The sequence below is a fragment of the Rhinopithecus bieti genome, unplaced genomic scaffold (assembly GCF_001698545.2).
Source record: "Rhinopithecus bieti isolate Rb0 unplaced genomic scaffold, ASM169854v2 scaffold_12667, whole genome shotgun sequence".
NCBI classification, from domain to species: domain Eukaryota; kingdom Metazoa; phylum Chordata; class Mammalia; order Primates; family Cercopithecidae; genus Rhinopithecus; species Rhinopithecus bieti.
In genome coordinates, this window is record NW_016807256.1 from 644,320 (window position 1) to 658,313 (window position 13,994).

A 13,994-nucleotide genomic window follows, 5' to 3' on the forward strand; every position below is an offset into this window, starting at 1 on the left:
CTTGTCAGGGGATTGGCATGGGGCTTGGGGCACAACGAAGCCAGCTGTCCCCGTGGCTCAGACCCTTGTGTCTGAGGTGGACTGAGGGGCGGGCGGGTCTGAGCACCAGGTCTGGGTGCACGGCTGGGCTAGGGGATGCGGGGAGAGAGTCACCCGCTCCTGACACTGACAGCTCAAGCCCGAGGACCTTGAGGGTTGAAGAGGGGAGGGGCTCCTCTGTTGCTCGTTCTGTGGGCAGCAGATCCAGGCCTGGCCGGCTCCCTGCACTGTGGCCTTGGGGACCCAGGTGCTTGGAAGCCCGTCAGAGGCCAAGCCACCCACCTGTGTGCCTGCCCTTCTCCGTGCCCTGCCTCCACAGGCACGCAAGAGCTCCTGAGCTCCATGGCAGAATCCGGCAGGTTCCCAGGGGCCTTGACATTTTAAATATTTAACAAGGCCTGGCAGACAGGGGGAAGAGCAGACAGCTGAGGCCCATCTGCTTCCTTTGATCTGGGAGAGGCCAGAGCCCTTGTGGATAAATGGCCCTCCACCCAGCCTCCTCGGGGGCTGGGCAAGGAGGAGGGAAGGCAAGAGATGCTCGGGAGTGGAGCCAAAGACATCGGCCCCAGCAGCAGCTGCACCGCGAGGGTGTGTGCGGCGGCGAGGCAGGATGTCACAGGCGCATCAGCTCCAGGGAACAAAGCTAGGGAGACCCAGGCAGACCCCAGAGTTCCTGACCTGGCCTGCAGCCCCCGTCCTCCATCTCCACTCCTCCCTGCAGCCTGAGTGCCACCTGCAGACAGATGGGGCCGAGGCCGGAGCCACAGGAGAACAGTCTCTGGGTTGAGGGTGAGGGCAGAGTGGGAGGCTGGAGGTGCCAAGGAGCCTCGCGGCTGGGAGCAGAGGAGATGGGTGGGCCCAGGCGTTGCCCAGACGGGTAGCAGATCAAATCAGCCCGCACTGGCTGGGGCACAGGCCTGGCACTAGGCTGGGATAGCCCCAGCAGCCCTGCCAGGCATGCAGGGCCAGAGAATACTGTGGCTCCTGGAATCTGGGGCTGGGCCTGGCTCCTGGGGGTCCCCGCTTCATTGCAGACCCCAGCAACCAGGGCTGGGCAGGCCTCACAAAGCCGGGTGGAGCATTGCCTCCCACAGGGACAGTCAGGCCTCCACCCCAGATCTTTCTAGACAGTGCTCACCGGGCTTTCTAGAGCCTCCCTCAGCAGTGAGACCGATACTGCCCTGGGCTGGTGCCTCTTTGGGACAGCCTGTGGCCAGTCAGTGCCACCTCTGATCAGCACTCTGGGCCTCCTGTGCCCCAGCTTCAGCCACCCCTTCCCGCCAGAGCCAAATGGCTCTGTGCCATCCCCAGGCCATCCTCTCTCTTCCCAGGAGTGGCCCTGGTCACCCGCAACTCCGAAGGCTTGCACCCTGCACCCCTTCCTTCTGTTATGATCCCCCTTAACTGAACACAGGGTTGAGCACACCGGGAATCTCCAAATATAGAGATGGGGCTGTCTTCCTCCTCCCCACCCTGCCCTGTTCCTTGGAAGGATTTCTGTTTGGGGCCCATTCCGCCTGTGTGTGCATCCCATGAGGTACCCATCTCCTCCTCCCCAACCTCGCCCTATAGAGCAGAGAACTCCTGATTATGGAGGTGCGGGGACGAGGGGGTCAGGTCACACCCCCTTGAGGACCCAGGTTACCTGGGGCATCTCCTCCTCAAGGGAAATGGCTGAGAGGAGGGGCACAGGTGGCCCTTGACCCTGGCCAGCCCTGGGGGTAATGACACCTTCAGGATGCTCCTCTGAAGGCTGGGAGCAGGACTGGGTGGCACGCAGCCTGAGAGGGACTTACCCTCTGTGGGTGAGGTCTTCAGCCTCCGGCAGAGCCCGCTGACATCCCCGTAGGCCTCATCGATCTTCTGCAGTGCCTCGGCCCCTCGCAGCTCCATGAGGGCACGCAGCTCTGCCAGCGTGCACCCAAAGCCTCCAGCGTGGGGGGCATCCCGCTGCTGCTGGGGCTTGGGGTGGAACTCGATGGAACTATTGGCCATGTCGCCCATGCTGCCTGTCAGGCCTTTCACAAGTACAATCTTGGCTCAGCCACAGCTGGGGACAGGCGGCCACCTACGGTCCCAGTGCCCAGGCAAGGTTTGGCAGTGGTGAGAAAGCTGCTAAGCGTGGACACCTGGGGAGACGGAGGCGAGAAGAAGCCAGGGGAGTGGTTGAGACACAACTGAGATCCCATCTTCCAGAATATTTTCTGCAAATCTTCACTCAGTCTGTGCCATGACCCTCGAAGTGCAAAAATCACCTCCCAGGCTGGGCCAGTGGCCCTCATGCTCTGCCAGGCCCCACAAGCCAGGTCACTCCGGGGTCTTGCCCACCATGGGTGCCCAGAAACTGGAGGGCTTGCCCAGATGGGGAAGGGGAAGTGTCGATGCCTCCTGCCGGGGCCCTGCAGTGGCTAACACTAGCTATAGCTGGAGGCAGAGGCTCTCACTGCCCCCCAAATTCATTCGGGAACCCACGCTGAAGTGAGGGCAGTGTGCTGGGACTGATCGGTGGCTGGTCTTGCCCGTGCCCCACCACCAGTCCTGGGCTTGTCCACTCCGGTTCACTCCCTGCTCTTGCCTGGTTAAGATGCGCCCTGTGCAGCGGGCATGCTGTGAGTCCCTGGTGGTCTTCTGGTGTGGCCTTAGTGGCTCACGGTTTCTGTGGCCCTGAGATTACCTGGGGGGCCAGGGGTGAGGAAAGGAAGAGGCCTGGAGGAAGGGTGGGAGACAGGGGAGGGGAGAGAGGGTCAAGAGGGAAGGGCAAAGAGAGGGAGGGAAAGGGGGATGGAGGGAGGGAGAAGAGGGAGGGGATAGTGTGGCTGAGGAGGAGAGGAGGAGCGGGCACACCGGAGAAAGCCAAAGCAGCCACAGGTCACTGGCGAGTCTGCCAATGTCCCGGCCCACAGCATGGTGCCACCCACTCCCCTCCAGGCCCTTCTTCCCTCCAGGTGACAAAGGAAGGAGCTAAGGTCTCCCCACACTGAAAGCATCCAGGCCACGGCCCTGGCCACACTGCCTTCCCCCTCTGCCAAGCATTGCAAAGTTGTCATCCCTCTCCTTGGCCCCGGGGCAAGGATCCAAGGATCCGCTGGTGCCCAGGCTGCCCCTCCTGCAGCCATTACAGTGTTTGGCGGGGCCCACTGCAGCTCCTCTCTCTCTGCTTCTTCCCAGCCCAAGCTAAGCCTGCCACATCCTCATGGAACTGAAATGGCCTCAGTGTACATGGCCTGGCCTTGACATCAGCCAAGAGCCCTCCTGGCGGCTCAGCAGGGCTCTGACCCCTTGTCTCTGGGGAAGCTCCTGGCTCAGAAGCATCTGTTGGAAACTAGTGGCCCAGAGCCCTGAAGAAAGGGGAGAAAGCCCTCAGGCAGCCAAAGCAGACACGGCCAAGTCCATGGCCTTATTTTCAGGAGAGGCCCTGGTGGATACTTCATGAAACATCCATCCACAGTGACCCACGTTTAAAAAGCATGCACACCTGCGTGTTTCCTCTCACGACACTTTGCACATGAAGCAGCCTTCACTTCTGGAGATGTGGGGACAAAATGATGGCCATGTGACTGTGCCATCCTCTCTCCCCACCTCTCCCTGCCCTGTCTTGCAGTTGGTCACCTGACACATATTTACCGAGCAGCTACTACATGCCTGCCACTGGCTTGATGTGCTGGGACAGGTGCTCAACAAGTCTCAACTAACCCCGTCCCTCTCTAGCTGGGACAGGGAAAACGGCAGGCCCAAGGGCCAAGAGCTGCGGAGTTGCAGCTGGGGCAAAGGTGAGGCAAGGTGCCTGGGGACAGGCCTGGGGGAAAAAGACTGGAAGGAGTGAGAGCCGAGGAGAGGGGCCAGGACAGCAAGCGAAGCTGTCCCGGGTGGGGCGGGCTCCTTCTGGAGGTGCCGTGTGGATGAATTGCCCTTGCTTTTGTGACGCGGGAAACTGAGGCTGGCTTGGGGAAGTGGCAGAGCCAGAGGACAGCTGGGTGTCCCGCTTCTGACCCCTCAAGGCAGCAATGGCAGCTTCGGCTGTCACCTGGACTCCTCATCTTCTCGAGACAGCCTCCCCTCCCCACCCCAGGACCTTTGCTTGGGACGGTGCGCCTGCCAGGGCACCTTCTCCCTGACTCCCTGAGCTCCAGTCACCTCGTGCCTTAACAATCCCACCATCTAGCAACTTGGTGCCACTGTCAGGTTCAGGCTCTGTGCCCCCAGCGGGTGACAGAGTGAATGGCTTAATGGCTTGTGTGGTAGGCTCTTGGGTGGCACACGGCCATGACAGAAATGCTTGTTCCTCAGAGCAGGGGTTCCCCGTGGCATGGTCACTGAGGCCTGGTGGCCCTCCCCTGGCACGTGCTCATCCTTCCTCCTCTGACCAGGGCATACTCAAGGCCAGCTCTGTCCTCCCCAACACGGTCCCTGCCCCTGACGCCACAGCGGTGGCCCAGACAGAACCATAGCAGGTCCTACAGCTGCTCCTGACTGGTGCAGCCATGGCTGTGTCTGAGTGGACCCGCAGTGACTCATGGGGAGGGCAGTGGGCAAGGAGGCAGTCCTCCCCTCTGCCGTGGTCCTGGGGCCAAGTTCCTTCTCCTCGGCTGGCCCTGCTGGCCCTCCCCACCGCAGGATCCCCATCCCTCAAGAAGCAAGCTCCGTGTCCTGTGGACCACCTCATAGGTCTCCCTTTAGTCCAGCAACTCATGACGACCCTGCTGTGAGTCACCACTTTTCCTGGTTCAGGCACCATCGCTCCGGTGAGCCCCTGTTTCAGTCTCCCATCCTCATCAAGCAAAAGGCCAGATTCCTTCTGAGCACCTCCCAGCCCCACTCCCGCCCCAGCCGCACAGCCCTGCCAGCTCTGAGCCCTGACCGCACGCCCTCTGTTCCAGCTCCACCTGCTGACCTCCGATGAATCCTCTTAGTCACAATTCAAGTGGAACATTCTCCAGGAGTCTCTGCCAGTTCCCCAGCCAAAACTGATTGCGCCTGAGTCTATAATCCCACGACCCGTTCCTATTTCACTCTGCTTGGCATTGCAATGATCTGTGAGCATGTCTCCCACGAGCTGGGTCCTAATCTCTTTGAGACATGTGGTATGGAGTCGGCAGGAAGTCTAGCGCGTGGTCAGTCCCGCATGTGGCTGGGGGCCTGGAGGAATGAGTGAATGGGGGCCTGGCCCACAGAGGAGGAGCTTGGAGTCCTGGGAGGCGGAGTCTCCATCCTGGAGGACAGGGTGGGGTCAGAGTGCTCTGCTAACCCTCATTGTCTTCATGAATGCAATAGGCTATAGGGCAGACAGGATCCATCAGTTAAAGTAAGGCCCGTTTAGAGTGACTGTTGGCTGCTGTAGAGACCAAATGGCATATACTCTGCTTTCCTGGGTTCTATATAAGCCTGGGTGATGGCCTCCCTGAGTCCCAATAAAGACAGCAGTCATCGCCGAAATGGCCAAGAACTGAAGTGACTAGGCCTATCAGTTCTGCAGGCCTGACAGAGTTTCCTGCCTGGGCTGGCTGCCGAGAACGGTCTGTAGGCACCAAAAGGGCAGGGAACATACCATTTCTGTGCTCTTTCATCTTTCTGACCTTAACTGGCTTAATTGAAATGAGAACCTCCACAGAGGGGGCCTCGCACCTTCTGGCATTTGCCCCATCCCCGCACAGACTGGCTGGCCTCGTGGTGGGAGACAGCCAGGGAGGTCCCTGGCTGCTGCCTCCAGGGGCTGCTGGAGGGGATGGCCCAAGTCCAGGCCCATTACTCAACCACCTTCTGGACTCTTCCCTCCAGCAGGGCCCAGACACCCTTGCCTCCCCAGTAGGCTCAAACAGAGTGCCTGCTCCCCACCCAATGACTCAAACCCACCCGACCAGAGACCCAGGGGTCCTCTTTCCCCTGTGTTGTCCCTCTCTGGCTTTGGGGGCTCTCCCGGCACCTCCAGCTTAATCCCCTATGGACTTCCTCCAGACCCTGGGCAGCCCAGCATCCTCGAGAAGGCTCGGCACTTTCTAAGTAGGGGGGCACCCCTGCTCCCATGGGGCCCCTCTCAGAACCCCATGGCACACACTGAGTTTTGAGCCCACATCTGCATGCCAGCTCTTGACAGACATGTTTCTTTCATTGCACCCTTGGAAACACACTACAAGGACCAGGAGAACTCTCCCCGCCTTACAGAGGGGGAAACTGAGGCTCAGGAAGGCTCCTGCTCTTGCCCTGGTTCTCCCAGTCCTGCCTTCCATGTGACTTGAGGTGGGTCACGGCCGCCCTTGCTGGGGCACTCTGATGGCACCTCTCAAAGCCTCCCCAGCAGGCCCAGGCTGCACTCCACTTGGCCACCTGCTCCGCCTTTATGGAGGAGAGGACGGATGGAGGGCGAGATCCCACCACCGTCCTCCAGATCTCAGGTGATGCACACATCGGGATTCACCCTGTTCTCTTTCCTGAAAACAGCCCCACTGCACCCCAGCCGAGCACCCCTTCAGTTTCTGGGGTCTGTGTGGACATATATCCCCACAGGGATGGTGGGGCATGTACTGCTAGGAAGTCCCAGCTCCCAAGTCACTCCGTAGTCACCGGACCCTCAGTGATGAGAACATGTGGCCCCTGGGGGTTCAGACCATCTGGATGCCAGAGCCAGGCCCAGGATGCTGTGGCCCCGAAGCAGGAAGGAAGCAGAACTCAGGGGCAAAGGGCAGGAGATGGAGGCCTGGGGCTACCTGGGCACATGCCCTCCACCGTGGGCCCTCCTGGAGGCAGACTGTCTATCACCTGCTCCCTACAGTACAGACCCACCAAGCAAGGGCCTGCCTTTCAGAAGGGCCCATCACTCAGCGACGTGACTCACTACAGGGATTCCTTAAAACAATAGTACCCCATCTCTCTCCACCTCTAGGCTCCTAGAACACAGGCCAGGCCCAGCAGAACCCAGAGAGGAAGAGCAAGCCAAGGCAACAGCGAGAGGCGCGGCCCAGGCCTCACTGATCAGGCCCAGGGTGGGCTCCTGGACCAGCTGGGGAGCAGGTGGGGAGAGGGCATGGAAGGAGGGCGTCCAGTCTGGCAGCCACCCTGCCCTCTCCTGGGCCTGGCATGATCCTAGGCAGGTCGAGATGCTGGTGGCCGGTGTGCACCTGGGAGGCCCTTTTATCCCTGATTCCCCACATCTTCCTGCCCTTGCTCCAGGCCCTCTCCTTCCTGCACGCCCCTGCCCCTCCCCTCTGCTTGACGCACCTTGGCGACCACCTGGGAGGGGAAAGGAGGGTTCCAAGGACGAGACCTGCATGCAGCCAGGGAGGGGAGGAAAGGAGCTGAGGCAGGGAACAGCCTCATTAATATTTCAGAGGCACCTTCGCTGCAGCTCCTGGGCCCTCACGGCTCCACTTGTGCTGGTGGAGGGAGGAGGATGGGAAAAGAGAAGGAAATAAAACCCGAGAAAACAGATTTAAAGGGACAGGCTCCCCCCCACCCCCCACTGGCCCCCAGTGCTCCGTTCCTTCCTCCCCCTGTTCCTGGTACAATCTGTGCACATGCCAAGTGGTTCTCATGCCGGGAACAGCTTTGGGCAAAACAATAACCGTCACCATGGTGCCCCTCCCCACTCCTGCATGCACCCACCTGCCTGAAGCTCTGCCCTGCAGGGAAGGCCTGGAGGGACCACCTTGGGGATCCACTGGCAGTTGCGTGCAAAGCCAAAGCAACCGCCTGTCCGGCGCTGGGGGCCACAGAAAGACACAGGCATTGGAAGTCCTTGTTAACAAGGGCCCAGCCAAGGAGGATTCTGGAACCCAGAGAAACACCCTGGAGGTGGCAGGAGCCCAGGAGGTGGCCCGATTCAGCCTGCGCCTTTGGGTGGATGCACTTCTGCAGCACTCTTGGCCCCTAGGTGGCCCAGCGCTCTAGTCTAATCTACAGCAGCCCATGCCAGACCTGGGTGGGCACCCCTCACCACTCAGGGAGCTTCACAAATACAGAGTCTTGGGTCCAGAGCTTCCCATTCAGAAGCGGGAGGACCAGAACGATATAAAGCACCCCAACCCCGGGGGATCTGGGTGTCTAGCCAAGCTTGAGACCACACATTTGCCTGCCTTCAGAGGCTCCAGGGCTGGCTCAGAATTCTCTCATTCAAACAAGCACCACCATAGAATGGAAGATTTGGTGCAGCCACTGTGGAAAGCAGTAGAATTCCCATAGGACCCATCCACCCCACTGCTGGGGTGGGCCCCAAAGAATTGAAAGCAGGGACACAAACATATTTGTCCACTCAAGTTCATAGCAACATTACTCACAATAGCCAAAAGGTGGATGCAACCCAATGTCCACGGATAGGCAGCTGGATAAACACAATGTGGCCCATCCAGGTTGTAGAATAGGACTCAGCCTTACAAAGTAAGGCCATTCTGAGATGGGCTTCAAAATGGCTGACCCTTGAGGACGTTGGACTCAGTAGAAGGAGCCAGTCACAGAGAGGCCAACACTATATGATTCCACTCCTGTGAGTGCCTCATAGGAGAGCTGTGAAATCCAAGGGGATGGACAGTGGAAGGGTGGGTGCCAGGGGCCGGGGGGTGGGGAGTTGGGGTTGAATGGGGCCAGAGCTTCAGTTTAGGAAGATGAACAAGTTCCGCGGCTGGATGGTGGTGATGGCTGCACAGCACCGTGAATGTGCTTCTGCCCCTGTTCTGCACACTTAAAAATGGTGAACGTGGTACATTTGATGTGATGTCTATGTCACCACAATAGAACATGCAAACAGCCCCCACAGCCACTTCGCCCTGTGTCCAGGGTGGTGGACACTGGGCCTGAATGGCCTCCTGTGCTGCCCAAGCCACACACTGCGATTGCAGGAGTTTCACTGCCTTGACCAGCCCAGTCAGCCAGCAGTTCACTTGTATGGATTTTAACTTCCAGGAAACCCCCCTACTGGATATGGAAACCCAAGCAGACCCTTCCCCACACATCCTACCCCACCCTACAGCCTCTGTGACTTCTAACACCACCCATGCCTTGCCCAGCCAGGTGGGTGCCCTCTTGCTCACAAATGGCCCCCTCTTTTTGCTGCAGTTCTTCAGAGGTACAGCCCCAGGAGGGCTGGCCAGGGGAAAAGTCAGCCTGGGGAAAGCCTGGCCTCAAGATGGGTACCTTCCATTTCTCAAATGTGTCTTGAGGAGGTGTTAATTAATCCCCAGAGGCGTGTGGCAGAAACTTGCCAGCTACTCTCCCCCTTCCTAGGTCATGTTTTAATTTTCAGCTAAGTGTCTCGTCATTCAGCTAATGATTACATTCCCCCAGCTCTCTTGCAGCTAACCATGACCATCTGACTGTGTCCCGGCCAATTGGGTATGAGCAAAAGTGACAGGGATGACTTCAAGGGCCATGTCCTTAAAGAGAAGGAACGTGCTCTCCTCTGTCCTTCCCCTCCTTCCTGCCGGTTGGAGTGCTGCTACTGCCGCAGCTGTCTCTCTGTTGCCATCTTGCCCATGGAATCCATGTATGACACAATGAAAGGAGCTCAGATTCCTGAGGGCTAAGTAGGTGTCGCGCTGAAGCCACTGTTAGGCTGGGTCTCTGTTACATAGGCCAAGCCCATAGCCTGAGTAAATCGTCACTCCTAACTCAAATCCAGCCTGGTTCTGGGAGAGCCAGGAGGCCTCCCTGAGGTCTCCAAGACCTACCAAATCCCCACTTTCCCCTGAGCTCGCTGGGGGGTGATATTGTCCTAAAAGTTCTAGCTAAGGCAGAAGGGAGAGGATAGAGCCACAGACGAGAGGCAGAATGACTATCACTCTGCCAGAAGCCTCTATAGCATGGGGTGGCCATCCCCACCAAAAGGCACATGCGGCTCAGGCACAGAGTGGTTAGAGAGCTTACTCAAGGTCACACGGCAAGCCAGGAGCAGAGGCCAACATGACCTCAAGTGGTCTAGCTCCAGAGGATTCTACATTGCTCCTCTGCCAAGTTACTGCCCTGAAAACCCAAGAAAAGCAACGAGCAAGTGATTAGAACCAATTAAAAGAGTTCAACAAAGTGACTGGACAGGAAATCTGTCCCCGTAAACCTCAGGGCTCCAGACTGCAGGTGCTGGAGTTGGAGAAGCCTGGCCATGCCAGCTGGCTTTGCTCACTCAAGCTCTCTGGGCCTTCACTTTTTAATCTGCGAAATGGTCCTCGTTCCTTTTCGCTGGGTTGGTGAGAAGGCAGGGCTCCACCTACCCACACACCCTAAGGCTGGTCTCCAGTGTACTGGGCCCATTTTCCCCGGAGGTTCCTTCAAGCCCATGAGGTCACCAGGAAGCCCAGCAGGGCAATGCTCTTTGCTGAGTCAGCCCCTCCCGCCACACGCGCCCCTCCCAAGGCTTGTCCTGAAGTCCTCAGCTGGACTCCAGCTGGACCCCAGAGTTCACAGGTCAGGACCAAGCTCGACCGGTGAAGCCAGAACATTCCGTTCGGCCGGGGGCTGAACCCATGTGCCTCTCTGGATGCTTCCCCAAGCTTGCCCGGACTCCCGCAGTGCTCCTGTCTCCCACACAGGCAGCCCTCACAATGCTGGGTGTCCCTGGGTCCCACAGGGAGGTTGGAAACCCCTTTGTGATTGGGGCCAGAAGTCTACACTGAGGGTTGGGGGACAGTCATTTGTTTCCTGCCAGAGAAGGCAAGAGCTACAGAAGGAGACAGTGAGGGAGCAGGAAGCATAATGACACTAATTATCCAATTACAGCGGGTGTGCGAGCTGCATTGCAGCATGAGCCTGGCTAGCCACTACCCTGCCCCCATGCGCTCCCCACGCCCCTTCTGCCAACCCGGGCCTGCCCAGCAGCCCCGAAGGCACGGACAGCATGGGCACCTAGAAACGCTGTGGCTGTGGCCAGCGTGGAAGACTCTAGCCTGCAAAGGGACGGAGACCTCGTGTTTGGGGTTCAGTAGGAAGCTGGGACCCTGTCCTCCCAGCCCTTCATAGCCAGAGAACATGTGGATGGGAGGAGAGGTGCCCCAAGTCGCCCTAGCTCTGCTGTGGTACCTCGGTGCCCGTCCCATCCCGCTTCCAATCTCGGAGCCAGCTCTGAGGACCGGAAGCCATCAAGGCCTAAATAGGTAATTAAGGAAATTACAGGCAGCTGGAGGCCATGGGGCTGTGGGCCCTGGGCTAAGTCCTTCCAGCTCGGACAGGCAGTGACTAAATAAGGAGTTACCAGGACACATACACGTGTCCTCCCAGGGAACGAGTCCCATGGGGCCCCATTAGGCATTCTGGCAGGGGCAGTAGAGGGGGCGCCCTGGTTTCTGGAAGCAGGCCAAAGTCCTTGGGAGGACAGGCTGGGGGATGCATTGGTGTCAAGGTCAGAGGCCAATGAAAGGATCTGGAAGGCAGACCTCCAAACAGGGGCTCCAACTGAAGATGGGAGTCAAGCCTGCCCTTCTGTGACCCAAACCCAAGGAACAAGCACACCAAAGTATCCGTGCCACTCTCCCCGGCTGAGGGGTCAGGATGCTGCTGCCAAATGTGGTGACGGAGGAAGAGCCAGTGGCTAGGGTGCCCAGAGAGAGGGTACCTCAGAAGCTGCAGCCAAGGCTGTGACAGCAGGACCTGAAGGTCATCAAGGGCTTGGCTGCTGTCTGAATCGCATGAACTGAGCATTGCTGGTTCATTTTTGAATTGCCTAAGACACTATTTCTGACCGAGGAACTCGGCATATGAACCAAAAGCTTTTCCAACAAAGCCCAGAGGAAGCACCACAAAGCTCCTGCAGCGCTCCAGGAGTGCCTGAAGGGAGTGCAGAGGCACCCCTCTCAGGCCGGGACCCAACACCAACGCAGGGCTCCGAGTCTCTCTCGGCGCGCCTCACAGCCCATCAGGTCCCCCCACCCTCCCACCACCAGCTGCTTCTCCAGTTCCTGGCCCTCTTATCATCATCTGTCATCAGCACCATTCCTCCCGCCCCCTCTGTGCTCATGGACAGATGCCTGCTCTCCCCACTGGGAAGGCACCGGGAGAGCACAACTGGGCTGGGGATAGGACCTGGAGGGGTGGATTTCTGCTCTGCGTGCTCACCCCCTCCCCTCCTCCCTAGGTTGGGAGGCCCCAACCTTGCCCATCTCCATCTCAGGCCCCCCCTCCCACAATTGGGTGGATGGGGCGCAGAGGGCCAGGCAGTGGGCTGGGAGCCCTGACCCACCCCATCCCACCTACAGACACAGCCACGAGTGCCTCCCTAGGGGCTACCAGGGCAGGGGTCTGGAGCAGTGGCCTCCAGGCCACCCCTTTCTTACCCTCTGGCCCCATGGATGGGTCACAAGGGGGGACTCTTGCTCCACTCCCCAGGACAGAGATTTCCAAGCCTAGCTGCTGGTCACAGGGTTGTGGGCAGATGAACCACAGACCAGGAGGGAGAGACGAGACTAGGTGGGAGACATGCCCTGCCTGTCCATAGCCCTCCCTCTTCTCCTGCACCAGGCATGGGATCATTAGCTGGCAGCCACCCTCTGACTACAGGAGAGCACCCGGAGACCCCAGGAGCCAGAGGAGCCAGGACCAGCTACTCCTGAGCCCATCTCTCCTGGGCCTGTGGCTCCAAGCCAAGATGGGGCAGTGTCTGGTCCTGGATGCTTCCAGGAGAAATGGAGCTGAGGAACATGGAGTGGGGTGGAATGGACCCTTGTGCCTGGTGAGCCATTGCTCTGCCCGGGAATTGGGGCTGGACACACTCTTCTGCCCCTGCTGCTCTCTGAGGGAGCCAAGCAGTCAGCACAGGGCTGGTCCAATCTAGAGAAAGGGCCCCTCCCGACTTGGTCATGCCCTGTGCCACTGTCACACCCCTGGCCTGCAGTCTGTGGGAATGTAGGTTCAGTTTCGAACCGGCCACTCCATGTGCCTTAACTCAGTTCAGGGTTTGATTTGAAATGCCAGAGTGCAGGAAATTCTGAGTGTAAGGACAGTGATTTCCAAAAGATCAGCAGAAAGGCTAAAGTCCTGTCATCTGAGGTCATCTTCTGCCAGCCCACAGTGGCTTCCCAATCTCCCGCGCTCTCTTGTGCTGCCAGCTTTGTTTTCGTGTTTCTCAGTCAGGAGGCTCTGGCATTCCCAGGGCCGTCTGGCTGTCCTCAGCTGGGGGCCTTCACTCAGGATGGCGCTCTCCTGCCCACACCCGCCTGCCGTCTGCGGAGGGTGAAACCCACAGCGTCCGCACAGAGCCAGCCACCACCCTACCCCATGGGGACCGGACTCATCTGCGGCTTCAGATCTCTGAGGATGTCCAGAGAATGTATCATCCAGTGCTTTATCTTGGCGGGGAGGGAGGAAGGGGGACTTGACAAAGTGGTTCTAAAGTCCACCGGACGGAGAAGCAAGCTTTAGGATTGCTGAGGTGGGGCTGGCAGGGCAGGTATTAAACAATACCAGATACAAGAGGCAAAAGCACATCACCGGCACAGCAGCACACAGATGGGCTAATGGGTCAGCACAGGCAGCCAGCACCAGGTCTGACTGCAGACCAGTGTCAGTGCATGCAAATGAGCCAGGGAACAACCGATTTGCTACTAGAGGTGGGGACAACTGGTTAGCAATCTGCAAAGGATGCACCTTAGATCCTCACCTCAAACTATTACCTAAGACACATCTCCTTTGGATTCAACAGGTTTGGCAAATTACAGCTTAAGTGCCAAATCTGGCAGCCCAGTGTTCTTGTGAATAAAGTTTTATTGGGACACAGCCTCGCCCACTCATTTTGCATTGTCTGTGGCTAGTTGCAGGCTACCATGCAGAGTTGAGTAGCCGGGACAGAGATTATGTGGCCTGCAAACTGGAAACCTATTTACCATCTGGCCTTTTGCAGAAAAAGCTTTGTCAATCCCTCAGTTAAAGAGCTAAATATCTTAAAAATGCAGCTACACCACCCCAATTCACACACACACACACACACACACACACACACACACACACACGAAGACACATGGAAAACTCAGAAATGAACAGCTCTCAAA

General features: G+C 58.5%; 1 protein-coding gene across 5 annotated transcripts in view; it reads right to left on the reverse strand.

Annotated features, from left to right (window-relative positions):
- The window catches only part of ATP2B3 (ATPase plasma membrane Ca2+ transporting 3), a 47,457-nt gene extending 45,290 nt beyond the window's left edge, over window positions 1-2,167 (reverse strand). For all 5 annotated transcript variants that reach the window (XM_017880793.1, XM_017880792.1, XM_017880795.1 and 2 more), the window contains exon 1: window positions 1,836-2,167. In XM_017880793.1, coding sequence (XP_017736282.1) covers window positions 1,836-2,043 — 208 coding nt within the window. In that variant the 5' untranslated portion in view covers window positions 2,044-2,167. The remainder of the gene's footprint in view (window positions 1-1,835) is intronic.
- Window positions 2,168-13,994: the final 11,827 nt, after the last annotated feature.